The 27,858-nt window shown below is 32.6% G+C and overlaps 1 protein-coding gene across 1 annotated transcript; it reads right to left on the minus strand.

Annotated features, from left to right (window-relative positions):
• Positions 1–128: 128 nt before the first annotated feature.
• LOC130644437 (adenylate kinase 9-like) lies at positions 129–27,384 on the minus strand. Its single transcript, XM_057450050.1, has 31 exons — positions 27,286–27,384; positions 27,133–27,189; positions 26,912–26,975; positions 26,746–26,798; positions 26,178–26,274; positions 25,964–26,076; positions 21,982–22,182; positions 21,668–21,805; positions 19,452–19,526; positions 19,117–19,361; positions 18,464–18,644; positions 17,911–18,073; positions 16,942–17,042; positions 16,409–16,533; positions 15,929–16,083; positions 14,787–14,969; positions 13,615–13,925; positions 13,206–13,419; positions 12,709–12,877; positions 10,458–10,677; positions 9,679–9,747; positions 8,380–8,607; positions 7,516–7,734; positions 6,900–7,113; positions 6,473–6,674; positions 5,555–5,701; positions 4,818–5,035; positions 2,982–3,342; positions 2,456–2,554; positions 769–986; positions 129–403 (listed from the first exon to the last, which is right to left on the minus strand). Exons 1-31 carry the CDS (start codon positions 27,313–27,315, stop codon positions 210–212), a joined length of 5,064 nt encoding a protein of 1,687 aa, XP_057306033.1. The 5' UTR covers positions 27,316–27,384; the 3' UTR covers positions 129–209.
• Between the last annotated feature and the right edge of the window lie 474 nt (positions 27,385–27,858).

The raw sequence follows: 27,858 nt of genomic DNA on the forward strand, positions 1-27,858 counted from the left end.
TGTGTTAATATCCACGAAAATAAAGGTGGCAGCATTGCGAATTAATTAAAACCACCTGCGCGAAAATTAGTGCAAACTGAAAAAACAAAACAAACGCAGCGCGAAAAAAAAACATTCCGATCTTTTTTTTTAACAAATATATTAACGTTTTTAAAATTCAATATACTGAAATTTCATGAAAAAATAGTTTTGTGCCATATTTACAACTTTTACGCTTGGACACTCTTCATGGTTTTAAATGATAAAAGCTTGTGATCAAAATCAATCGGTCTATCTTCAGGCTCGATATATTTGCGTCTCATATTCTTGCTAAGATAGCTGATGAGATTACAATCGTCTTCGAACACTTGCAACTTTTTCTTGTATTTCTTTCGGACATACTCGTTTGCGTTAGGGTTGAAAGCTAACAAGAAAAAAAGGTATAAATAAATGGCTTGCCAGGGTTTCTATAGGAATATAATACTTTAATTTGCCTAATTTTATGCTGAGAAAATAAGCGAAAAGAAATAAAAAACGTGCGAGATTAAGTGTATTTTTTGCAGGTTTTAAAGGCATAAGCACGTTTAGCTTTATAGAGGCCTAACTATGGTCTATTTTTTTTGAAAAAAATGCCACCTGAACATAACACGAAATCTAAATTATTGCAGCCCAAAAGGAGGAAAACAACCACAAGATACTTCAGTAAATGATAAGCCTAAACTCTTCTCCTGCGGGACCTGCACAAAATGCGAAAAACATCAGAAAGATGACAAGTCCTTAGAAGCGTACCTTTCAAATGATAAGCCATGTATAACAGCGCTGACCGTTTCGCGGAAAGAAAAGGATATTTTGGCTTTAAACAGCCCACTGCAGTGAGAGCTTTTATGATCCCAGTTGAGACAGTTTGCTCCATATATCCAAGCATTGGTAACGCAGAAACAAGCAATGGTTCCCTCTTTGGTGGTAGCTTTACTGGTAGCGTTAGCGAAGCGTACTTTTCAGGGTATCTAAGTAAAGAAAAAGGAAGGACTGTATTAAATTTATCGCTGAACAGCAGGAGAAAAAAACTGAACAGGGAAACATTTATTTTTACAACATTTGTTGCGCAACATTGTGTTTCCACTGAACTTCATGACGGCGACTGTCGTGCGACTGTTGTACAAATGTCGCTCAACAATTTTTCTGCTAATAAAAATCGACGTCAATGGAACTAGAACTTATTTGACGTCGTCGTGCGATAGAATAATTTATCAGTCAAAACATGCAGGACAAAGAATTGATAGGCAAGGAGATGTCTTGCCGTTGATATCCACTAACCCTAACTCACAGGATTATTAATCGGAAAGCAAAGTATAAAAGGTAACTACTAGCCACAGAACTAAATAATTATAAGATAAAATGACCCTGTGTTTTAGTAAAAGTGTTTTGCAAACAGGAAACTCATTTCAAAACAGTTTGATGTGATTACTAATAGCATTATCTTTCCAAACTTCAACCTATGCTACTTATAAATTTCATGTTTGTGAAAATTCTTTATGGCGGACATGCTTTATAGTGCACACCTTTCTACAACAGACACTTTTGTCAGGAACAAATAAAATGACAGTCATAACAAAACCTCTACATAGCGGACGTCAATGAAGAAAGCCACCAAAAAACTGATCCTTCTGTAACGGACAAGGTCAACAATTGGTGATACAAAACAAGTCTTGTAAGCAATTTCTCTATATTTTACTTAAGACAATGTCAAACTATTTAATTTCTTTGCTAAGACAAAAAATTTTTTGTAAAGTCTTGCCTTTATTTTGCTGCTTTTTAATAAAAGATAGCATTTTTGGAATATATTCTTTTAAAACACTTTACAGTTGATTTCAACTAACCCTGACGCCTAAGAGCAGATTTTGCAGCAAAGAAAATTGTTTTGTAAAGTCTCGCCTTTATTTTACTGTTTCGAATAAAATAAAGCATATTTGCAATATACTAGACGGATTCCCCGTCCTTTTTAAAACGCATGGCGTGCGTCTCGCTACTTGCAGTACAAATTATGCGTTACAGACCGGCGTATACGGGTATTATAATACAGGAAAACTCCACGAGATCGTCCGTTTTTAAATTACACACTATTTTGTGTGCTTATTACACGGCACTTTTCTGATAAACACAGAAAACATTTTGCAGACTATTTCACTTTACCCCAACTCTCGTAAGCAGATTTTGCAGCAATTGAAGTCAATGGGAGAAACCTTCATGTAGCGGACACCTCTCTATAGCAGACACATTTTAAAGGTTTAGATTGTATCTGCTATGCAGAAATTTTACTGTAAAAACGTTTTTTTTCATCGAAAACAAAGAACACTAATACAAAGAATTTGGGTATTACAATTTCCTTGTCGAACAAAATTGTCGTAACCTGAAAAAAATCTCGTCATTTTTGTCCGACAGAAGGAGAAAAAAGTTTTCATGTCACACTTTTTACCTCATCATTTGTTCCAAACACTCTTCAGAACACAAGGAATAAAACTTCTGCTTGTACTCAACAATCAAGTCCGCCTCACCTGGTATTAATGCTTCATATCTGAAAGAAAACAAAACAAAAAAAAATAGTAAAAAAATTATAGTTCCCAAATTGGGATTTGAAGACATTAGGTAACACTTTTATTATAAGGCTGAGATATACATAGTCACTTTCTTGCAAAAGATTTTCTTAGATAAAAAGCGTGTAAAGCCGGCGGTATAAGCTTCTGAGTTCATTACTAACATATCGCCGCACGTAGTGATGCAATGGTTTCGTCCGCGGCTCCCAATTCTGGGGACCACGGATCGAATCCCGCTGAATACCAGGCAGCATGTCAGTGATGCACAAAGTAGCTTTACAATTCTTTTACTTCAAAATTTTGTTTTTTTAAGTGCACCTAGCTTATAGTAGACCTGATTTTTTAATCGATCTTCTAGGTGAACTGCCTGCAACCTAGAAAAGTTAGGTTGACAGAAATTCAACTTACCTCAACTTCCCATTCAAGTATGTCACAGGACAATAACCTTTCATTTCGATTTGCACTGGAAACATGTTTTTCACGTAGACAGCTGATCTTCTTGTAGGTAGGTTCTCTGGCAGCGTATGTGGAGCCAATGGTGGCACATACTTCGATGGACAATTTAAAAACTCATTCAGGTTTTTTTGAGAGGAGAATTTATAGTACTTTCCTTCGAATTCAGCCACTAAATTGTTCGACTTGTCTTTGCTACAGTCGACCAGCTGACCGTCTCGAGCAAGGCTGACGGGACAGTATTCTCCTGTTTTATCAAGACGAGCATTAAATTCTTTTGGCGTCACGCACATGCAGCTTATGGATGCAGCCTTTCCTGAGTAAAGAAAAAATAAATCTAGCTTCATATCGTTTGTTGAAAAATAGTAACACGTTTTTTATATATTTCAAGGGAGGTTGGATGTGCTATTTTTTTTTGCACTTTTTTATCTTCAAAAGGTCTTTATATGTGCTTTTCTAAAGACGTTGCGGAATAAGATTTATTAACAAGAAAATTTGGTAATATATAGCTTGATTTTAGGATTGGAATAAAGAATTTATACGGTTGGGAGAAATAAATGATTTTTAATAATTCTAGACTCACATTATTTTTTTCTCAAACCATATGAATGATTGAGTACGTTCTTAATGTGTTTTTAATTTTTGGCAATTTTTTTTCTCGACGTAAAATCGAGTAGTCACGTTCCGAGCGCAAAAATCAAGAGTTAATCATTTCAATTATGTTTACCAATGAACTTTATTTAAGTATTTCCTGATCACTAATGCGATTTTCGCTGCATGGGTTTTTGGGTAAAGGTTATCTATCAAACTAATCTAGCAATTACCTTATCAAAAGTATACTTGATTTTTCAGTGCGTGCTTGCTATAAATAGACATTTCCCAAGCTATACGTTTAAAAAAATAAATATTTTAAGATAATTTTTGGACTTGACTTTTATCACGTGATTCGTCGTAATGGCCGGTGCAAATATTGATTCATAATTATTATCTTTCCAATAAAAATAAGTACGAGAAGTTTGATTGATGATGACATCTTTTTTATTTTATTTTATTTTAACGAATATTTCGTCTTGTTACTACATACAAGACATTATCAACGTAAATTGTTACAATTATCTTACGTTACCCTTACCAACGGTATATAATTTAAATACTCTTGGGTTTGCCGTTATGTGTTATATGTTTTGTTAAGTATTGTTTTATACGTCCTCTGTGTATTATGTAGTTGTTGAAAATTATATTTAAAAAACTTGTATAATTGTAACAATTTACGTTGATAATGTCTTGTAGTAACAAGACGAAATATCCGTTAAAATGAAATAAAATAAAAAAGATGTCATCATCAATCAAACTTCTCGTACTTATTTTTATTGTGAAGTCATATGCCCGAATTAATATATTATCTTTTCATATGCAAAGTTTTAAGGCCTTAAGTTTTTAAAAAAAGCAGTAGTTAAAATCGCTTGATGACATATTTTGCTTCCAGGAGTCTACTTAAACATTGAAATTAATAGTTTTTTTAATTAATTTAATTCCGGCCTATTTTTCTTATTTTTAAAACTTATACAAGAGCCATACCTATTCCTGAATTTTTTTTGCATTTTTGAGAGAAATTCGTTCATTCGTTCGAAATTCATTTTCGAGCGATATTCGGGTCGTGTTCTTAAAACATAGTTCGACTGAAAATCATGAAATTTCCAACTTCAAAATTGGTCTACTGCCAGCTACTTTACCAGTCACTTACTAGCAGACTATCTACTGTACCAATTAGAACTGCAGCAACAATCTCACCTTGGGCTGTATTCTCGATGTAGGACTGAATATGAGATACTGTGAGCTGAACCTTTTCCAAAGAATGCGAGTATATCCACCATTTTGATTTCAAACCATCCACAGTAACTAAATTCTTGTACTGATTGTCATAAAACTCGCGTATTTTTTTGCTCGCTTTTCGATGGCATGCAACACGTATGGCTAGAATGGTTAAACTGTCATGAAGAGGATAGACCCTAAAACATTAGAAGGTCATTAGTACGCTAATTTCCTGGGAGGAAATCGCTTTAGGAAATTACATCATAGCTCGCATGTAATGTAATCTGTTGAACTTGAATATTCTTAACCATTTGTTGGACTAGTAAAAATTCTAAATATCGTTTTTAAGCTCTAACCATTAGTATAACATATTTACAACGATTTTTATTTAGCAATAAACAGGTTACACGATACCACTAAAACCTTTAATTTGAAATAGCTTACTCAGATTCAAATTTAAAACTATATCAAATGAGAGTAAACGAAATTTCACGACGCCTTTACCATACTTAAACATATATATGTCTTCTTATATAATTCATTTAATGAAAATTTTTTCACGAACCTAGTATTTATATAACTAAAGTTTCTAACTAACTCAAGAGTAAACAAGAACTGCGAAGCACACAAAAAGTAAAATTTCTCCAAAATGTAATGAGAATAAAACCAGATCTCAACAATGTTTTTTTGATACCATTACGAAATATTCTCCCTACCTGGATGGTGACTTTCTATCTGCTGCACCACGCTGCATGATCACGTGGTCAGGTATGCTGAGTTCAATTACTTTGTGAGGTATGATGCTGTGTTCTCTTAACAACTCCATTTGTTTTGAGGTGACTGGATAACCATCTAACACAAATCTGAAGAAAAAATCAGTTGACATTGTGGCGAATTTGGACTCAAGTAGTCATAACATTTTTCTTTTAAACGATATATGAATTCTAAATTGAAGGATTCGCATCATACGAGAAAAGGCTGTCAGGTAAAACTGTCGTTAACAGATTTGCAGCCTGATGAATATTTTTCTCTGATGAATATTTTTCCCCATAATATCAACGGATAGTTGATTTTTTTAGTATATCCCTGTAGAGTAAATAAAAGAATTCAGAATAGTAATCGAAATAGAAAGCGAAAGTCTACTACAGGTGAAAGAAAATAGACATAAGAATATCAATAAATGAACAAAAGTTGACAACGTGGCAAATTAAGTTCAAGTAAAAGAAATTCGTCAGGAGAGGGTAACAATAACGATCCAAAACAGTTGTGAAATACATAAAGACTTCTTTGCAAGAGGATGGATGCTTAAGAAAGTTTAAATTGAAGGATGTACCACATATGAGAAAAAAGTTTCGTCATTTTTAAAAAACCTCACACCTACTCACGAATATGTCTTTTACTGTCCTTGCTACGGTAAATAAAAAAAATTGAATTAAAAATTTTAGAGCAGGTCCAAGGGTTTGCTAAGACCCTTAACGATACAGGATTCTCTCATTTTGCTCCACTGTTTTTCCTAAAAGACAGTCTTCTCAAAAAAAAAATCTCTAGGATTGAATAAAACAGACGCCAAGTATTTGTTGTGTGCTTTCATGTGCATTGGTAAACAAAAGTAAACAAAGAAGTAATTATCTTACCCTCTCGTAACACATTGCGTATCCAGCAAACAAAGTTCTAATGCTTCAATTGCTAATTCATCTGGAACTACCATGCCTTTGAATAGATGCTCTTTAATTTCTTCAACAAGCTCAGAATTAGGATGTGATTGGAGTATCTTTCGAATAGCTTCACCAATTGACAATCGGGCTACACCATGTTCTTGAACAAACCGGTTGGCCACTGAAAATTAAAAAATTTTTTTGACAAAAATTTAGGCAAATTCGAAATAGTAATTAAGCGGGCAGCAAGAATTTAGCACCCCCAGCAAAGCAAAACACTACTATGCTACCAATGCACCAAAAATTTCTGTGGTTTTATAAAGGACAATAACGACCTGTTTTCCACACCTTTCTTTGCTAAGAAATAATGACAGACGTGAGAAAGGTAAAAAAAGCAATAACTTACACGATGTCTTTCCTGATTTCGGAGGTCCTATGATAGCCAATTTAATTGGAACCAGCGGTTTCGGTGACGCTTGCTGCAGGAAAAGTTGAGGTGACTGCATGAACCTTTCTTTATTCTCTTCGTTCGATAAATAGTAAATATGTTTGCGATACACGACAGGGTAGCTAAGCTTTTCTTTTGACACATACGGAGCGATGACATCACCTTCATATAACTAAACGAAAAAAATAAATGAGACTTCTATTAGATAATCTGTAAAATTAAACTGTCACTCAAAATCACTTCAGCATACATTATAGAAGCATACACAAATAAAGTCGTTTGCGATGAACCGAATCTTTCAAGTTCAATAAAACTCCATTGTGGCTTAAAGAGATGGTTAGTAAAATCAGTCGTTTTCTCTTTGTTGCTACTTCTAAATAATTACATTGAGCATTTTTCACATATATTTCAGGAAGAAGTGAAACGGTAAAAAAATTCTGTGTGAGTATTTTTCCAGTTAGAAATTTATGTGATTTATGTAATTGTCACAAGAAAATTATTAGAGTAGCAAGGAGAAGAGGGGGGGGGGGAGAGGGGCAGCGACTTGATTTTTTGTTAAAAACCAACTACGTACCCTCACAGGGCACCAACGTCCAAATCTGCTAGGTAACTTGTATCCACTGTTAAGCAATTTTTTAGCCAAACTTAAAGTAATACTTTGACATTTGTCAAACAAGCTCGATCTAAACTGAACTTGTTGTTTCAATGTCTTCATAAGAATATACTGCGTGATGTGTGGTTTCCTTCCAGCTTCTACATCTACCCTCGGAATGGTAAAATCATCTATAGTCTCCTAATGTAAAATAGAAAACAAAAAGATGGATTAATGAACAGATACAAGAAACAACAAATGAATGAATGTATAAATGAATGAACAAATATATAAATGAATATATAAATGGATGAATAAATGACTGAACAAATATATAAATGAATAATGAATTAATGAATGCGTTAATGATTAAAGAAGTATATAGATAAAGGAGTAAAGGAATGAATGTATTATTAATTGATGAATAAATGAATGGATGAATAAACGAACGAATGAATGAATGAATTAACAAATGAATGAATGAATAAATAAATAAATGAATAAATGAATGAATGAATAAATGAATGAATGAATAAATGAATGAATGAATGAATGAATGAATGAATGAATGAATGAATGAATGAACGAACAAATAAACGAACAAATAAATGATAACATAATCTCAAAGGGAGAGGAAATAGTCAGAAAAATAGACAAAGATAAAGCATAAATGATTAATTAAACAGTTTAGTTTGTTTCTTACACAAGTTTTAATACATCTACGCTGTCATCTATCATAGTTACCAATGCTATGTTCACTCTTGTTATTAGGCGCAAAGGTTAGTTGTAAGGTATATAAGTTGTTGCGTAGTAAATTATCTTGGAACAAAATTTTAAAAAACCTACCAAAACATTTTCAATTTCCAACATTTGCTCGTCACATTTTTCCGCGAGGTCCATATTTATTCTTTCCACCGCTTCCTCTTGTGTTTCTTCTTCTTCCTCATCTTCTTCGATATCACCAAACTCCTCGTACATCTCCAACTCAATCATTTCATCAATGTCAACTTCTCCTTCTTCCTCTTCTTCTGCACCTTCTTCTTCTTCGTCCTCTCCTGACGCTCGAACAGCTGCCTGTGCGAGAAGAGAAGTAGCTTACTAAATACGTGTTTTTTGAAAATCAGTATATGTTATTCAACTGGCAAATGAACGTCTAAGTTTAAGCAAATTTAATCTTTCTCTTTTATTGTTTATTGTCCCAAACAGAAATATATCGCATTTGCAATTTTATGCGTAAAAAAAGGGCACTTCCAGCTTATCTTACAAATACAAAAACAACATTTGACATAACCGTTTTAAAATCTCGTTCTTGTCTCTAATAGCTTCATCTTTACTTATTTATCCATTGTATACTCATTTAACATCATTTCAGGTTTACACGGAATGCTAGTAAGCGCGGACGTAAAAAACCATAACATTTAAAGATGCTACGAAACGGTTGTTAGTTTTCGACTTTAGTGATTTACACGGAAGTGAAGCTAATGACTGCGGAAAAGTTTATTATCACTGAGGACAAAAACAATATCTTAAATTATTTTAAATATAATATTGGGTATCCAAATATAACAGAAAATGACAGAAAAGTTCCCTACATGTATCCATGATTTGTTCGATATAAGTATCACTCTTGCTGTTAACTCAAACTTTCTAATAAAATAAACTTCAAACCTTTTGAACTAGCTAACTAGCTTAATATATGTAGAAATTTTGCATAGTTTATTGTACATAAAGCCAGCCTAATCAACAACAATGACTTTAAAAACTTCTTAAAAGTATTAATTACCTTTTTAAAGATAGTAACATAGCATTTTTTTAACAAATACAGCTTCTCGTGTTGTCTCTGTTTTCTCGTCAAAACAAGCTTTCGATTTACTGATATTTAGTATATTTTACAGACCGTACCTATTTTTACCGCCAAAAGAATATTGCAAGAAAATTTTTTCATTTTTAAAAAAATAAAAATAAAAAAGTAATTATTCATAAACAGGTTGTCTAGAAGTCTATGTGATTCTAAAGTGTGTATAGTTTCTTGCACCTTGATTTTTTGAGTGGTTCGTTTATTACACGCCGTTCTTCAAAAATTGCAAGGGATTAAGCTTATTGAATCGTTTTGTAGCCCCTATAAATACACTGCAATAAACTTACAGCTTTTTCCGCTAATCTTTCTTCTTTTTCGAGTATTTTCTCCTCTTTTCTTCTTCTTCTTTCTTCTTCCTTTGTGAAAAAAAAGAATTATAATATACAACAATGGTATCAAAGTAATCATTTTTGACATCGTGTAAAGACTTCCGTGTTGGCACGACCACTACTAGAACATTTACTTCTGAAAGAAAGTAAAAGTCAACAGTACTCTATTTTAAAAAGGCGTTTCATAATCGTGACAAATCTCCCTTGCCCTAAATTTGACTCTCACCAAGTATGGCATTTTTCATGCTCTCTCATAAAAAGCTTGCCAAAGACGCTTATTGTATTTATTCATTTTATCAAGAGATTTTTAAGATTCCGTTGTTAATATTCTTCCCCTCGATACATTTCTAACTTACAGTTTGTCTGGCGGAAGGATCACCTAAATATCACGTTTTAAGCTTATATTCCCATGGATTGTTACACACGCGCGTTTTTTAACAAGCAGAATAAGTTAAAAATTGTAACTTCGCAGATAAAAAGGTTTTATAGTAATTATATTTTACTAGGCGACCAAAGTTGTAATGGAAAAAGAATTAAAAAAAGGCTATTTAGGCAACAGAAAACAAACTTTCAACTTTTGCGAAACTGCATTTCTTAAAAATTTCACAGGGAGTTTAATTTTTTCGCAATGATTAATTTTTCACTTCAGGTATTAGGGATGACCTAGTTTTAAACAATTCGATTTTAATTTAAAATTTGGATAAAAGGAGCCAACGCAAAGCCAAAAAATTCTCTACCCTTTTCTTTAGTTTTTCCTCCTTCTTCTTTTCTTTCTCCACACGACTTTTATCGCGTTCAATTATCCACTTGTCAAGCAAAGGTGGCATCAACCGATTACACACATCCTCACTTGACACATTCAGCGAAATTGTAACATCAGGAAACAAACCAGTACCCGCCAGATATCTCGCTTCTTCGGCGGTACGTGGAAAACCTTCCAATATAAAACCATAAGTCCTAAACAAAATAAGGTTGTTAGAATACATATTATAGGTAAACTAATTTTTGAATTTATTTATTAACGTAAGACCGAATAACTAATTATTTCATTGATTGATTGATTTTTCAAGACAAACGTGACAATTCGTATTTCTATGACGGCCAATAACGGTTCTAGTTTGCTACAACTGCAACTGCTAGAGAACCTGTAAAATAAATTTTATATTCAAACTGGATGCTCAGTACTATAACAATACAAGTCTTGTTTTCTAAATGACCTGGCTTTGCTTAGAATGCACAAGCCCCCGCAACAGACAAAACCGATCTACGGCCAGCCCATTGTTTTTGTTTAACATTTCACAAAAATGAGGTCTATAAACATTTTTTCTAAATTAGGCTTTTGTTTGAATTATCTTTAAGCGTTTTTGGATCTTAGTAATTGTAAATAGAAGATTTGGGGTAGAAGGGCGATATAGCACGTGGTTGAATGTATTGATCGGTGTACCACAAGGCTCTGTTCTCGGACCCCTGTTTTTTAATATATATTTGAATGTTTTGACTTTTTACTTCAGTGATTGACGTCAGCATTTGTAATTATTACTTTTTATAAAGAAAACGTCGCTGAACTGCAGCAAAAAATAAAAAAATTCGCTTGTATTTATTTTTACGTAGTTTTGCCAAAATGGACTTCAGGTAAATATAAAAAAGTGCAACCTTTTGTCTTTGGAAAGCCTAGAGAACGACCATCATCTGTACCTGTAAATGGTCAGCATCTAGTGGAGTGTAAGAAAATTGAACTATTAGGGATAAATATTGATTATGGTTTAACATTTCGTAACGACGTCAATATCCTATGCAGGAGAGTAAGCCTTGATTTTAGCATTACGCAGAATTGCTTGATTTTTGCCACAAAAAACCGCAAAATCATTGCAGACTCGTGGCATTTAAAATAATTTATTAGCTTATAATTTAGTCCTTTTTTTAATAATTATTCGCTGAAGCACAATGTAAGGTCTAGCACCCTTGCATCTGCTAATAACTTGATTTTTGCATCGATTGTAAATAGTGTTAGTACGGATGACAATATTCATAACGAAATTCGGTTTAAACCCCTCCTACATGCGTAAGTATTTGAATTCTAGATATAACTTGAGATCTTTCTCGTGAGTGATGGACCTATCACTCACGAGAAAGAAAATTAACTCGACGAAATTGGGTTTAAAATCTGTCTTTTATTATTATTCCGAATACTTATACAGGATATAGCCACTTCAGTGTTTGAAACACTGTTATCAATGTGGGTCCTGTGTTCGGGATGTATACATTTATACATTAAGTATACACCGGCATTACCTACCCAATTTCTCTCACATAGCATGGGTTGACCAGTAGCTGTAGTAAAGACACTTGCTAAACATGCCCGCGCTGTGGACCGAACCACGGACCTTGTGATAACGGACCTTGTGATTACGAAGCGAACTCGATAACCACAAGGCCACGCGCTACTTCATATCGGTGCTCAGTTGTGGGAATCCTTACCTGCGTCTGTGAAGCCTGCTTCCTCGGTTAAAATGTTTTGCAACAAGGTGCGACAGTTGAAACGCCTTAACTGCAAATGTTTGTGCATCTTTTTTTTTATAAATCCTTAGTTAATTTAAAAAGTTTTTTTTATTTCTATTATTTTGTGTATGTATAACTTAGTCGGATTTATAATAAGCATTAACATATAAGACACATTATTAATATATATAATATATAATAATAATATGCCGACCACATTCCCCTATCCAGTCTTTTTTAGATCTTACATATTTTTAGAAACTGTATTGTCTTTAAATAAATAAAGATCATATCATTTAACCAATTGGGATAAAAACGGGTCAAAGCAATGATACAAGCAAAACAAAACATTAAAAACAATGTTAACGTAAAAGTGAAATAAACTTCATAAGGTGGTAATTAATACTTAATTTGGTAAACACGCTAGAAAAAAATAATACATAGAATTAGTACTGACAAAAGAAATACTACAATTAACAGATTAGATACCTGTATGGTTCTTCCTTCCACCATGGCATCAAGATTTCATCCAGCGTTTCATTGCTAAGGGGCTCATTCTCCAGTATATTATTTCTAATGTTCTCTTCAAACTCTGTGAGTGTATCTTCAATTGCCTCCTCTTCTTCTTCTCCTGTATCGTCTTCAGCTGGATTCGAAGCTAGAAACATTGGACACTACAAGTTATATTGAATCTTAAAATATATTTTGCTATAAGAAAAAATATCGTCCTATGTAAGATAAAATTGGCGTCAGGGCGAAAGAGTTGCGGTTATGCCAGATCGCATAGTAAAATTGAAGATGGATTTCTTCAAATTTTAGAGTGATGTAAGGGTGACTATGGCAGCACAAGTTTGGGCCCAGATTCCTTCAGCACTCAAAATGCAATAAGAATATATTCTAGTAACCATGTTTGACCTTGTACCTTTTTATTTTCCATTCACATTGTATATTAAAGGACAAAAATTCAATCAGAACAAATAATTTACCATCTGATTCATCTTCTTCAGCATTTGAATCGGTCAATGTTACTTTATTTTCGAATTCTGGACCTATTTTTTTCATAGTTTTGTGAATGATTAGTTCTTGTAAGCGATCTTTAAACGATATGTGGAAAACTCCGAACTTCTTCGCAAGAAGTTTGCCATGAAGAGTTTTTCCAGAACCTTTTGGACCCAAAAGTAATAATCTAACAGGGGGTGGCTATAAAAACAACAACATAAAATTACACTCGAAATAAAAAAGGAAAGTCTATTAAACCAACAAAAAATATAACAGCAACAACAATAATAAAACAACAAACAAACAAATCAACAATTCAACACACACACAAACAAACAAACAAAAACGACTTTAATAAATATCTAGATGCCTGCCAGCGGACAATTAAATTAATACCTTCAACGGTTTTGACTGAGGAAGAAACGTTTCCGGATCTTGCAGAAAAGTTTCCCTGGCTTCAGCGTTTGATAAAAAGTAAATCTTTTCCCTGTATTTGACAGCACAGTCAGAAGACCCAGGCCATAACACATTTTGCTCCTTTAACATAACGGGACAAAAATGGCGTGTTTCACCAAAGGGTTTCTTCTTGTTTGGATCTTCGTCTTCGTCTTCATCTTCATCTTCTTCTCCTTCAAGAGCAGCAAGGTCTTCCTCTTCTTCATCTTGATCCATACCAGTATATTCCCAACCATGATACTGGAATACACCTAAACGATATGTTCGATCTCATGCAAAAAATATGTAAAAAGCAATCCGGCAGCTTAACTTTCAAAGAATAAAGTAGACTATACACAATACTTAAGGTATTGAACACATGCATGAAATAGGGTGTGTTACACTAAGATTCTCTATCACCATCTGATGTCACTTACACTAAGATTCTCTATCACCATCTGATGTGACTTATACTGAGATTGTCTATCACCGCCTGATGTGACTCACACTGAGATTGTCTATCACCATCTGATGTGACTTACAAAAGATTAAACGCTGGCGAATTTCCATTAAATTAAAGAGGGCAGCGTTTCCTGCATTTTTTTTTTGTTGTTGTTAAAGATTTGTCTATTTCGGAAGTTAACATGTCTTAAATTCTAAAGCTGTTAAAACACGGGCCTCACGTTCAGAAATAAATTCTAATGCGCATGCCAGATACAAAACTCTGGTAGTTGCGGCCAAGAACGCCCAAATGGAAAGCGGTCTACAATATTTACTTGATAAATGAATTTTTCGGCAGGTATTTTCCTTGAATGCAACATGGAAATAACTTATATTTCAAACTATACTAGAAAGACAAGGTCCACTCTATTTTAACTTTTATTTTCTTGACATTTCTTGAGTAAATTCCAGACATACTGAAACTACTGAAAAATTTAATCTTTGTCGATATGCCAATTAAAAAATGAAAATAATTCTGAGTGACCAAATAATCTAAGAGTCCTGACATTTCTCTGTCATATCAAAGAAGTTGCTAATATTCCTTACTTGTTTCTGACATTTTATTAATAATTTAAAAAAATTCTTGACAGTCTCAACAGAGTAGACACACTTTTTATTATATTTTCAGGTACCTTCCATTTTATTGGCAGCAACAGTAAATGCTTCTTCTTCATTGCGCTTGCATTGTATAATTAATGGTTCAATGCTGTTTGCATTTAGCATTGTCGACTGCAAGCTTGTCCAGTTACGATCAAAGTTGGTCAAAGAATCTTGGTACTTTTGCAACAATTCAGTACCCTCTTTTGTTGATGTATCTAATGTATCCAAAGAAAAGAGGAATTAAAAGCAAATGATTCACTTTGATATGAAGCCATTGTGCTGGCATTCACACAAGTTAAGCTACATTTAGACTTACTCAGTTGTTCGTGGTTAAATATGAGATTCTCAAAGTACACTGAATGCTACAGAGAAAAAAATTGTGTGGAATGCAGCCTCTTTTTAATCCTATTCGTGCTGGAAAGATTTCCAACTTTCCTTCATAACTTTTATAGTTTATTGTTTATAGTTACACCTTGATATTTTGTTACTTTTCCTACCGAAAAAAAAATTTCTGGAAAAATTCGCCAAAAGTATTTGAGTTGAGTGAAATCGTTCAGAAATACTTTTTCAAAGAAATTCCTTGAAAGGAAGTTTTAAGCGACCTTTTTATATATAAATATATTATTTTTTTGTTTGTTGTATTAGTATGGCTTCATATCAAGCAATTATACAAATATTATACAAATTTTAAATGATTCTTCCCACATTAGCAAATTCGTTAACGTCAACGGCAAAAAAGTTAGCATCACAACATTGTGCAACATTTGTGGCAAGGTCATGTCGAAAAACTTACAACTACAGAAAATACTAAGAGAAAGGGGGGGAGATATTATTTACCGACATGAAACACAGGTTTGCCAATTTGCACTTCAGCATTTTTTTACTGACGTAAATAAATTAAATTACACAGACTGAAAATGAGCTTAACTAGTCCAAAGGTAAATAAATTGACAATGTCGATAGAGAGTACTAAAACGCACAGAGTAGAAGTTGTGTAGAAGTTTTAAAATTGACGACACAGTCTAAATGAATTACACAATACTAGTCGGTAGTGGCATTTGCTCTTTCGTGAGCCGGTAGCATAGCTACGAAATCATGTAGGGACAAACAACAGGTATTAATACAGAAATTGACGAGAACTAAATACAACCAATACAAGGCTAATAGTAGTTACCAGCATTGTTTTTTTCAATCCATCGATTAATAAGGATTTCATTATTGCTCGCATCTCTGAAGACAAAAACATCATCAGGAACAATGCCCCTATCAACCATCATGTTAAACTGTTCCCTTGTGTTTGGAAAGTTATCCAAAATCCAGCCACCAGCACTAAAAGAAATTAATCATAGAACATCAGTACGAATGCAAACAGCAACAACAACTGCAACACCAATAACACAACAACAACAACAACAACAACAACAACAACAACAACAACAACAACACAATAACAACAAAAACAACAACACAACAACAGTAACAACAACAACAAGAAGAAGAAAAACAACAACAACAACAACAGAAATACAGTTTACCAAAGAGCAAATCTCTAAAATTTAAAAAAGCAAATGTTTATAAAAACAGTAGTTTGCTCCATGACAAACCCCAGTAAGTAGTTCAGTCCACTTTAAAAAAACACAATAAAAACCAATACCTTGGTCCTTTTTCCGTCCCCTCGTACATTTTTAGAAGAGCTTGTTCTAAACAATCCACATAGTCACCAGCAGAAATGTTGGGTTCTTCTATATTAGTTGTACTTTTAGCCATCAAATCCAATACCTGTGAAGACACACCAACATATCAACAACAACTGCTTCGTAAATGAATGTATATATCCAGTCTAAACTTTAGGTGCTTAGATTTCAGGCTTAAGTGCAATTAAACCCTCAATTAATAAGGGCCTTTAAAATGAAAAACATCAATTTGTTGATGGGATTTGTACAATAACACAGCATTAATGACAAACAATTAATTTGAAGTGCATAAATGCTAATTAATTACTTAAAATACATTCTGGAACATTTTAATTTATTAACTAAAATAAATTTTATATCTTTAAAAATCTTTTTAAAAGCGTTTGGAAATTAGATTAATGGCAAACATTAGTCACATTATCTTGAGACTGACAATTTTATAAGCATAGCAATGCTAAAAAATACACTAGTAGAGTAAATAATCAGTTTGTACCATAGGATGATTTTCATCAATATCCTGCTCGATAATTTCACCGGTTTCTTCTTCTTCCTCTTTCTTACTTTCAGTTTCTTCACCATTATTTTCAAAATCCTCTAAATTGTAAATACACTTTTAAATTTTGTGGTCAAGAAAAATTATGCAATTAATGATGTTTGTAGTGGTATAATATGATTTTTTATGAAAGGAGCAATGAAACTTGCAACACATAGTTAACAAATCATGCCATATTAAAAGTTGGAATTTTTAAGAGGACTGACTGGATTTAAACAAACAATATATTTCGTATCAATTATGAAGTTTTTAATGTTAGCACATATTACTATGCTTTTATGGTTGCCACTTGTAAAAAAGAATTTAGGAGATTTCATATTTCGGGTTTTTTCTGCTTGAATACTTCCAGAATGCCTTTGACAGGGTGACCACACAATTTTGTCCTTTAAAATAAAGAAATTTTTGAGGACTTTTCCCCCATTTTTTCAAAATTTTGAGTATAAAAAGCAGAAGGGAACATAACTTGTTCAGGACTTTTAAAAATAAATTCATAAAAGATTTTAAACTTTGACGTCGAGAAAAAAGCTAGGATTTGTAGGACATTCCTAATCTTGAAATTTTAAAAGGATTTTTGAAGAGTCTGATTACATCAAGATTTTCAACCCTTTTCAAAAAAAGCTGATGAGAGGCAACTTAATAAAATAGTGATGTGCTTTTACTAGCTATGTATAGCTATGTGTAGCTATATTTAGCCTTCCTATGTGGAGAATTAGTACTGAAAAAAATGTGAAAATTTATGTTTGAGGACTCTTAGTGTATGCAAAGAATGTGTAAGGTGGTCAATTTATTAAATTGTGTTTTGTGGAATAAAAAACTCACAAAACATACAACAAAAAACTAATTTTACATATTGCAAACTTAATGTCATACACACTGAAAAAGTCATCTGTTAACCAATCATTATCTTACCTTCATTATCACTGACTGATACTTTACGAGCAAGCGTTTCAGCTTCTCTGTCTGCTTTTACTTTAGCAATGCAATCAGCAAGCAGTTGTGAATGTTTGTCTTTTATTAGCTGTTCTTCAACTTCTTTCCTGCGTGGTGCTATTAACTCTTCCATGTTGAAAACCTAAATTTCAAAAATTATTCTTGCCACATAGTGAACCACTAGCTTTGTAAAAAACCTAGAAGATGCTCAAGTACAAGGAAAAGTTGAGTAAATATTTTATTGTAGATTTGTCCTCACACATTTTAAATCTATAAACTCAAGTGCATGAAATTACAAAAAGAAGCTCTATCTGATACTGGTTTTTACCCATTTTTAAATAAAGCCAGATCCAAAAACTTAAATAGAACTAATTTTTACTGACATCAGTTGCCCCTTTTTCCGAGTATCTGGACTCTTCAAATCCATTGTGCATAATTGTTAAAAGTGAAGCTAGTGCATTTTTGATGTGACTACAAGGGTTCTCGGGTTTTTTTTTAAAAAAGAATTAATAAATAAAAGATTACATTTTACCTTGCCACCAAATTTATCTGCAAGTTTTTTGCACAAAGTTGTTACTCCAGATAACGGAGCACCAAGAACCATCAGTTTACAGGGAGGTGTAGGCTGTGGTGGAAGAACATATGGTCTGGGATTTTTCATGAACTTATTCAAGGCTTCAACAGAAGACAGCAGGTACATCTTATCTAAAAAACTAAATATGAAGATTGAAAATTATGCTGCCTCTCTGTTAAACTTAAAACTTGGTAATATATATCACTCCTTTTCAGAAGTGGCTTTTGGTGTGCAGAATTGGTGACTTTCTCATTAAGTTTGTCATTTTACATTTTGCTATGGAAACACATCATTTTGTGTGCATATGACCATGCAAACGTACTATACCATTTCCTGCAGCAAAGTGATTTGTAATGATGCATATTCGTAACATTGTATTCTCAAGACAAAGAAATTCCAAAGATTAAAAAAAACTTTGAAGGCTATAATTTTATTTTATCTTAAAAGCACTTTTCTTGTCTTTTATGATGTAGATGCCCTTGCATTTAAGCATGGTATGAAATCCACAAAAACTTAATAACCACACCATACATAATACAATGTTAAAGTCCCCAAAACATTTATTAGTAATTCACATTAGACAAGATTACAAGATTAACAAAATTAGATACCTGACAGCAAATTCTGGACTTCCCGAAATACATTCTCCTTCATATAATGCAACAGGACAGAGTCGATTCCATCTGCTTCTACGCCAACGAAAGCCAGGTGCTATCATCTCCGATACCGCTAAACTTCGAAGTATATCTTCTGTGTCCATGTCTTCTGGAATCTCTTCTTGGTCTTCCCCACCCTGAAGACGTTGTGGCACCACAGCACGAGCCAGCACAGAAACATCTAATTTTTCTATCAGGTTCTAGCAGATAAAATCAAAATCAGCATCAATATTTATTACCAGCAGAAATATCTCAAGAGCATAAATTTGAATTTTTCAGATATTACATACCTTGTACAAAATTTTTGCAGGAAGGTTAGCATCCAGTTCTATAACTTTTTGTTGGTCATTTTCGGCAATATAGTCCTAAGAAGAAAAACCAATAAAGGATTTTGGTAACAGATGAGTGTAATATTTATGTTTAAATGCTAATCAGATTTGGCACAAAAACAGTGGTAGGTATTTTTTTAGACATTCAATTGTTTTCTATAAACAAAACAGTTAAGTTGCTTTTCTAATATAGGCGTGCTAATGCAGGCAGGAAAATGAAGTACAACAAAGGAAAAAAAGATCTTAATTATTACGAGCACACCCTCTTAAAAGATTTCTAAAAATAATTTTCATGTCACCCAAGTTAATGCGAACTTTCTGTTTCGCAGGAACATAAATAAAGAAAGAGTATTCAAATTGCACTACCTAGAATTTTATATTTCTTTAGGTCAACAAAAAAACAAACAAACAAAAAGTGTAAAATGTGTATTACACTATTACTATTATTGTTCCACCAGAAGCATTAGTGTCTCTTTCGTTGACGTTGAAATTATTAATTTTTAATCTAGCCCTTCTTGACACTTTAAGTTTTGACATAAACTTTCATTTTGTGATTACAGGATCCTAATTACAAGTACACATCTTTTTGTAGAAATAATATTGGTTGGTTCTAATTTAGTGCACATTTTGCTCTGATAAATGTTTTTTTCCTAATTATGATAGGTACCCTTGAAAATAATTATTTTTTGGTGATCCCTAAATTAGGTTAATGTATAAAAATAACTTTTAAAAATGATTTTATATACCGTATATTTTAGTCCCTTTATACCAAAATAAACCCAGGTCAAACACCACTTATTATAATTACTGTGGAAAGTTATCATTTCTTGAACATGATAGTTTAGTAGGCGACGTTTCGGGAGATCCTTCTCCCATCATTGGGCAAAGTAAAATGATGTTGCGCATGTATTTATATAATTGCAGAGGATCGAAATTCATAAAAATTAACCAATCAGAAACGAGCTGATAATTACAGCTAATTACGGTAATTAACATTTTCGGACCTGGATGTAGGTAACTACTTTTTCTGTAGGGCTGGTAACCAAATCTCAGGAAGTTGATACTCTGTCAATGATTTTCTTCTCATCCCAATTAAACTGATGACTTCTGCTCCAGCTGTGGTCCGCAATTTCGTTTTTCTTTACATCTCCGTTTCTCACTGCGCGCATATGTTCTTGTACTCGTTGCTTAAACTTTCTTTTCGTTTCGCCTATATACACTGCATCACAATCTTTACACAGGATTTCGTAAACAACATTGCTTTGTTCTTCCAGGTTTATTTTGTCTTTTGGTTTAGACAAAGTGCTTCTTATGGTGTCTTTAGAGGTAAGAATGCATTTGATCTTGTGTTGCCTTAAAACTCGACAAAGGATCTCGCTGGTACCTGGTACAAAGGGTAGGAATGCTGATACGATAAATTCCTCTGATGTTTCCTTGTTGTCTCCGTTGCATCTTCTCTTCATTTTATTTTCTACTTGCGTGATGACTTTATGACTGTATCCATTTGCGATTAATGAATTTCTTACACGTCGAATTTCTTACTTACTTTAGCTCTTACTGTGTCGCCTACTAAACTATCATGTTCAAGAAATGATAAACTTTCCACAGTAATATGAATACTGAACAGACTAACCGAAATAATATCTTCAATAACCACTTATTAAAACTGACTTTGCTGTAATCAGGGCTTTACAACCTAGGCCCGGTTATGTTGTAGATATATCATAACGATATGGTAGGCCTTTTCAGAATGACCTTTTTTTAATCACAATTTTTGCAAAGTTTATTTCTTTATATAAAAATATTTTAAAAAATACAGGGACTTTTTCTTACATTTCCTGCCTTCATAAAAGACTTCTTTTGCAAACCTAGCTGGCTCCAAACACTCATTTAATGTGCTTAAGAATGGCAAATGGCAAATCTATTTTACTCAAATTCATTTTACTTAAACTTTCGTCTTTAGAATGCAAGTAGAGAATAGTTTATTGTTAGGCGAAGAAAAAAAAATGCTTCTACATTAAACTAGTTGGATTCTTCTTGGCAACACTCCCCTTATGCAGAAAGCTGCTATCATGTTTCATTTTTCAAGAGAGATTCTAAAATGGTATCTTAAAATGGTTATAAGATTAGAGACACATAATTTCACTAATTGGACCAAAAATTGCCTTATTAAATACCTCAAATTTTTTCAGCATGAGCTTTCTGTAATTTTTTAAATTTTTTGACAAATTTTCTGAAAGTTCATCTTTTCGGACAACTAATCTCTCGAAAAGTTCTTTTGTTTGTTCTTCTCTATCAAGATCTTCAAGCAGTTCCTACAAAACAAAATTATTAAAACCTTGTAGACATGGCAATAGCAGTCACTGGCAGCTTAAAAAACTTATTAATGTTCGAAAAAATTGCTTGAAGAAAAATCAGTTGGATGAAATTACTGGACAAATGATGCAAGTCTAAAGTAATTTTAATCAGTTATAAAAAGTTTCTTAAGAACCTCTTCTTCAGAAGATTCTTCATCATCCACATCACTTCCTTCCTCTTCATCACCCTCCTCATTCTCATCTCCATCTTCTTTAGTTTCTTGTGCAGCAGTTTCTATAAATTCTTTCTCATAAAATTCCTTTGTGTACAAATTGTTTGTTACAGGATCAACTTTAACTCCCACAATACGTTTCATCAGGTCGTTATCTGCAATCTAATCAAAGAAAACATAAGAAACATAAGCTGGGAACTGTAAATTAAATCCTTGCGGATTATTTATGACAGTAAAAAGAGAACACATTTAAATAAAAAATATATAGAATGCAGTTATAACACCAGTAAGTAAAGCTTAGTTTACACTATGTGTTTAGGATTGTGTGTCTGTTGGGTATGAATTGCATCTAAATCTTGTCACATAGGACTTATGTTTAAGTGATACATATGACGCTATTTACACAAAATGTTGAATAAAAAAGCTAAGCTTGAATAGTATGAAAACAAATTTTTACTATTTATATTCCATTTTGATTATTTAATTTTACATATATATTCCAAAAAAAAAAAAAGGTAAAAAGCAAAAACATGTTTCAAAGGAAACATTTGAAAAAGACTGGCTTGTGGTATGCTGTTCTTTTCGTGACTGTAATTGTTTAGAAAAAATAAAATTGTACCAATTTTGCAATGGTTTTCCTTGTTTTTTCTCTGCTGCCATTATGAAAATAAGTTAAATATCTTAAGGGCAAAAATGTTCACAGACAGACATTTTCATGGGATTTATTTTCTAAGGAGTCCAAAAGATCTAGTAGATTTCCAAAAACTAATTTTCGCGTTTGGCTACTATTTGGTAAATGTCATGGACTTAATTTTTAAGTTTATTGAAAATATACATTTTACAGAAGGTTTCTAAAGTATTTATTTCTTGATATATTTAAAATATTTTACAGAGATTATAATTTAAGTAATAATCATTATTTTTATCCTCCTCGAATAAATTGAACGCATTTCAAATTCCCTGCCTGTAACTTCCATCCCATTTGTCACAGGGCGGATATTTTTTTTTCATAAATAAAAAAATTAATCTCCTCTTCATCCATAACTGATGTGTGACCAGCATTACTTTAATCAGAATATTTGACAGAGGGTTGTGTGTCGGCAACTTCTTTTGATATTCCATTGGTTACTACTGCTGACCTTTCTACAGGTGTCAGGGTGGTAGGCATTCATCAAACAACCTATATGCAACTGCTTGAGGACTGATAATTTTAACTTGACTTATATGTTATTCAAGGGTGTTCCTTTTCTATTTTATTAGTGATTTTTACTGTACTATTCCGTAAACTTTTGCGTCATCAGTGCCTTGAAAGAACCATTTACAGTAAGGTCAAGTGGTTGGAATATGTTTGTCTAAAATTTATGATACTTTTATGTATATACCTGGAGAATTTTCTTTTGGGTTTTCCCTTCTGGTAGCACTGCAATTTGATAATGACTTAAAAACAGCAGTTTTACTTTTTTAAAATTAGTCTCTGTGGTGAAGTAATTTGGGAATGCAATTGAATTTTCATGACAACGAAAATGTTCCAAGGAGAAAAAGGGAAGATAGACTGATGAATAAAACAAGATATCGACGAAAACAAGTATGGGCACGCAAATATGGTTTCTTAAATTTTCGAGTTTAATTTTGTTGTTAGAGGTTACCATTATTACCAAAAGTATTGGCAACCTAAATATAATATAAATGAACAACTACTCACGAGGGAGATAATTCATTTGATTTATTTGTTGTTAAAACATTTGTGGGGTCAAGTGGAAGAACTATTGGTCATTTAACAATATAGATGTCTCATTCAACAAAGTTTTTATTACGTGGTGCAATATTATTTGCTACTTTGTCATCAACTACATACAAAGGATCGCCTTTAGTACAAGGCAGGTTGAAAATACATTGCAAAGTGACTATTAATATGGCTAAAACCTTGAAAATCAAACAAATTATTGAAGGAAATATGATCTTTATTCTGAACCTCAAAGTTCAAAAGTGCTAGGTTCCGTCCTTCACCATACAATTGATGTTAAGTTTGATCCTTTTTATCTTTTGATTTACTCTTATTCTTCAGGTCCCAAAAGAGCTGAGGAATGAGAGTAAATGTTGTAAAAAAAAGTAAAAAAAACTGGCATTATTGATCTTGATTTGGTAGTTTTAAGACGGACTATTACAGCGTTGTAGTGCAGCAAAAGTTTATTTCTAGCACAACAAAAAAGTTTGTACTGCAGCAAATGTCTATCTTAATTTTCAAATTCCTCATGTGAGTCTTTTTGGATTAGCATCATGATTACTTATGCAAGTTACAGTTATACAGAAATAGAGATTGTTTTAGAGCAATGTATGTAATAAACAATATATTTATATTGTGTTCTGAAAATTTTAGATAATTGTATTTCAGAAAAAAATATCGTTCAAGATAAAAATTAATGACAAATCAATCCCAATGACATATCCAGTTCTTGTTTGTTTTTTAAATATTTGTTTATAACACAACAAATAACTTCTGACGGAAAGATATATGTTTGCAAACATATTTGTCATTACGTTGGCAAATATCGAGTGTCATCTGGAATTACAAAGGCTATAACTGCCCTTATCGCAATTCATGCTGGAGGGTAGAATCAGTCCCCTCTCCCACCACTCTTCAACTTTTTTTTCATAACTATTCATGGGCTTATAGTTAGTTACACCTTGATACTTTAGCAAACTTTTCTTTGTCTTCCAAAATAAATCCTTTAAAAATAAAAATCATATACAATAGTGTTGCATGTTAATCAGTAAATTTTACAACATGCATCTGAACTAAAAGACCTTTAAAATAAAAATCATGCACGTTTAATTTTTAGTTTGAATGTTTAGCTATGTGAGAACATATGCAGAATTATAAATTTTTTATTTTTTTTTTAAAAAAATAACAGTTTGTAAAGAACTTTATGCAGTATATTTTTTTTAAAAAAACTAACCATTTGTACAGAACTTTCATTTCACGTTGTGGCAAGAAGGCATCTGTTCTGGACATAACAGTCAGTAAAAATTAAAGTGGGCAATAAATCCTGCACAATAGAGTAATGGGCCAAAAAAACGACTAGCTAGTTAAAAAGTTTTTAACAAAGAAGAAGGTTGAAGATAGCGGTCAAGCGAGAAGAAAAATAATTATTTAACAGCTATCTGGAATTACATGAAGTTTTAACAAAAAGTGGATTATGCAAATCTTTCAGGTGAGTCCAACTTGTAAATGTACCTCAGGGTCACTTCAGGCTTGTTTTTAATATAGCAGTAGAGTTATATTTTACATCTTAAATTACTGTTGTTTACAAATTCCATAGAATTTGCACTGAAAGTATACTCAACATTTTCACACACAGGTTATTGTTATTTGTACAAAAGTCGCAATGAACCGCAATAAATGTGATGTAATTATTTTCTCTAAGCAATAATGGTCTATCATGAAAGTTATTTATTTATGAAAGTTGTGCCAACGCGGAAGCTTTACACTCGGACTGCACTGCAGGTATATTTCTAATACCGTAATGCTTCGAATAAACGCCCCCCTTCTATTAAACGCCCCCCTCGAATAGACGGCCCTCCTTTTCAGTCATTTTTTAAATAAACACCCCCCTCGAATATACGCCCCTCCTTCATAAGAGGAGTTTATGTGAGGCAATAGTAAAAGTGTACTTACTTACTTACTTTTTTCCTAAATCTTAGGTTTAAGATTGAAAAACATGTGAATATCTTTTATTTTCTGTTGTGAAGATATATATTATAGGTATCCTTAAAAACTGTAAAAGAGACAAAGTGTAACAAATTTAATAAACGCCCTCCCTCTTTTAAACGCCCCCCCCTCCCTTTGAATAGAAGCCCCTCCAAGATGTCAAAAAATTTAATAAAACCCCCGGGCGTTTGTTCGAAGCATTACGGTAAAGGCATCTAGCACCTTAAGTAATACCTTTAAATTAATGATATAATCTGGAGGCATTGGTAGAGTCTTTAACATATTCAATTGTTCTTCAATGGATGTACCGTTAGTTGAAAGCATTGGAAATCCTTTTAATATGTAACCTATGATGAACATAGGATTATAATTTATATTGTAAAAATTAAACTATTGAACTCATCACTAAAAAGAGAAATTTGAGAGAAGTAAATACTGCAAATTTTACCTCGATGCATCACCTCTGGAGAATTTAATTTTTCAATTAAGATCTCCAAAATTAGCGATTCAGGGACTGCTTCCCCTTTAAACAAATATTCTTGTGCCTAAAGAAGAACAAAGATGAGAAATATAATTTTAGACTTTAAACCAATTCAAACATTTGATGCATAGCATATTATGTACTACTATGATATTAATTTTGTTATATTCTGCGTAAAACTTTTACACTACATGATGAAATTGAAACAGTGCTACTGCAAGTATTTTTACATTGTGCCTAGATCTAATCAGGACTCAATCTGTGCAGTTGCCAGAACTGGCAGAAGCATAAATAATGAGGAAAACCTATCAGACTCATTGCATGATTATTCTCTAGTAAAAATGTTCACCAGTATTATGATAAAGTTAAGAGAGTGGTATAATATGCCTTGGAAAAAATTGACTGTTTTTAAGACTACTATAGATAACCTCAAAGCTTTACAACATTTACAGATTTGCTATCTAAGGTGCAAACTTCATTATATAAAATCAAAACTGACTTTATGTAGCGTTATTTTATTAACAAACAACTATACCTTTTTCCCATTTTCTGTTTCACACTCTATGGCACTTTGTATTGCGTCTGGAACTTCACAATAACAAAAAAATAAATTGAAATTTCCTTACATTTGTACTTAACTTGTAAACACATCGATAAACAAGTTTACATTTAATTCACAAAGAAAACTAAAATAATCTTACTGGTTACCAAAACACATTTCCACACTCTTGCAAATTTTCGTGCTAATGTACTTTTTCCAGACCCCTAAAATATATCCAGTGTTTTACACGTAAAATAACTTACTTTTGATAATCTTTTAAGAACATACAATTATAATTCCTTTGTGCTAATTTAATATTTTTTTCATTAAAATGTCTGCATCAATTACTTGGGTCAATGATAAATACACTAGCAAACTTACAGGCTTTCCAAACACAACAAAACATGTTGGTTTTGACAGTAAGAATAGTCTGTCTGCCTAAAAAAAAACAATGTATACGCTAAAAAAAGAACTATTACAGTAATGTGAAGAAAGGATAAAAGGTTAAACTAAAATTTGTTGTAAAAAATTTACCTCGTCTTCATTGAAGGGGTCAATGTCCATAGTTTAAGTTAGATGTCCCTACATTCTTATATTAAACATACATATATCTAAAAAACAAAATTTTAATTTAGAATACTTTTAAAAATGTGTTACTTCATTTTATGGAGCTAAACTAGAAGTTTTTCTCATGTTAATTGTAGCACTTCAGCATGTGGTTAGTATATGTTAGGATTACTTTGGTTATAACTATGTCCAGTAAAAATCTAGTGAGGTTGGGGTGGTTTCTGCTATAGCCATGACCTTACAAGCTGAAAAGGACTCTAGTCTCACCTGCCTGCAAAGGACTTAAACCCTACTAAGGTCTTGATTATTAAATACTGCAAATTAAAATCCAGTACTTCAAAATGCACTATTTGTACCTCCAGTTCAACCCACCCTCTATCCCTTGCCATGTATTGATTAATGGTTTATAGGAATCAATTGTTTACTATGTTTACTATTGTTATATTTTAGATTAGTTTATAACTGTGTTGTATGACTGGGGGTTTTACCTATCTCAGTAAATATATTGATGTTAACAGTGGTAGCAGAGGATGAGTCACA

The sequence above is a fragment of the Hydractinia symbiolongicarpus genome, chromosome 5 (assembly GCF_029227915.1).
Source record: "Hydractinia symbiolongicarpus strain clone_291-10 chromosome 5, HSymV2.1, whole genome shotgun sequence".
NCBI classification, from domain to species: domain Eukaryota; kingdom Metazoa; phylum Cnidaria; class Hydrozoa; order Anthoathecata; family Hydractiniidae; genus Hydractinia; species Hydractinia symbiolongicarpus.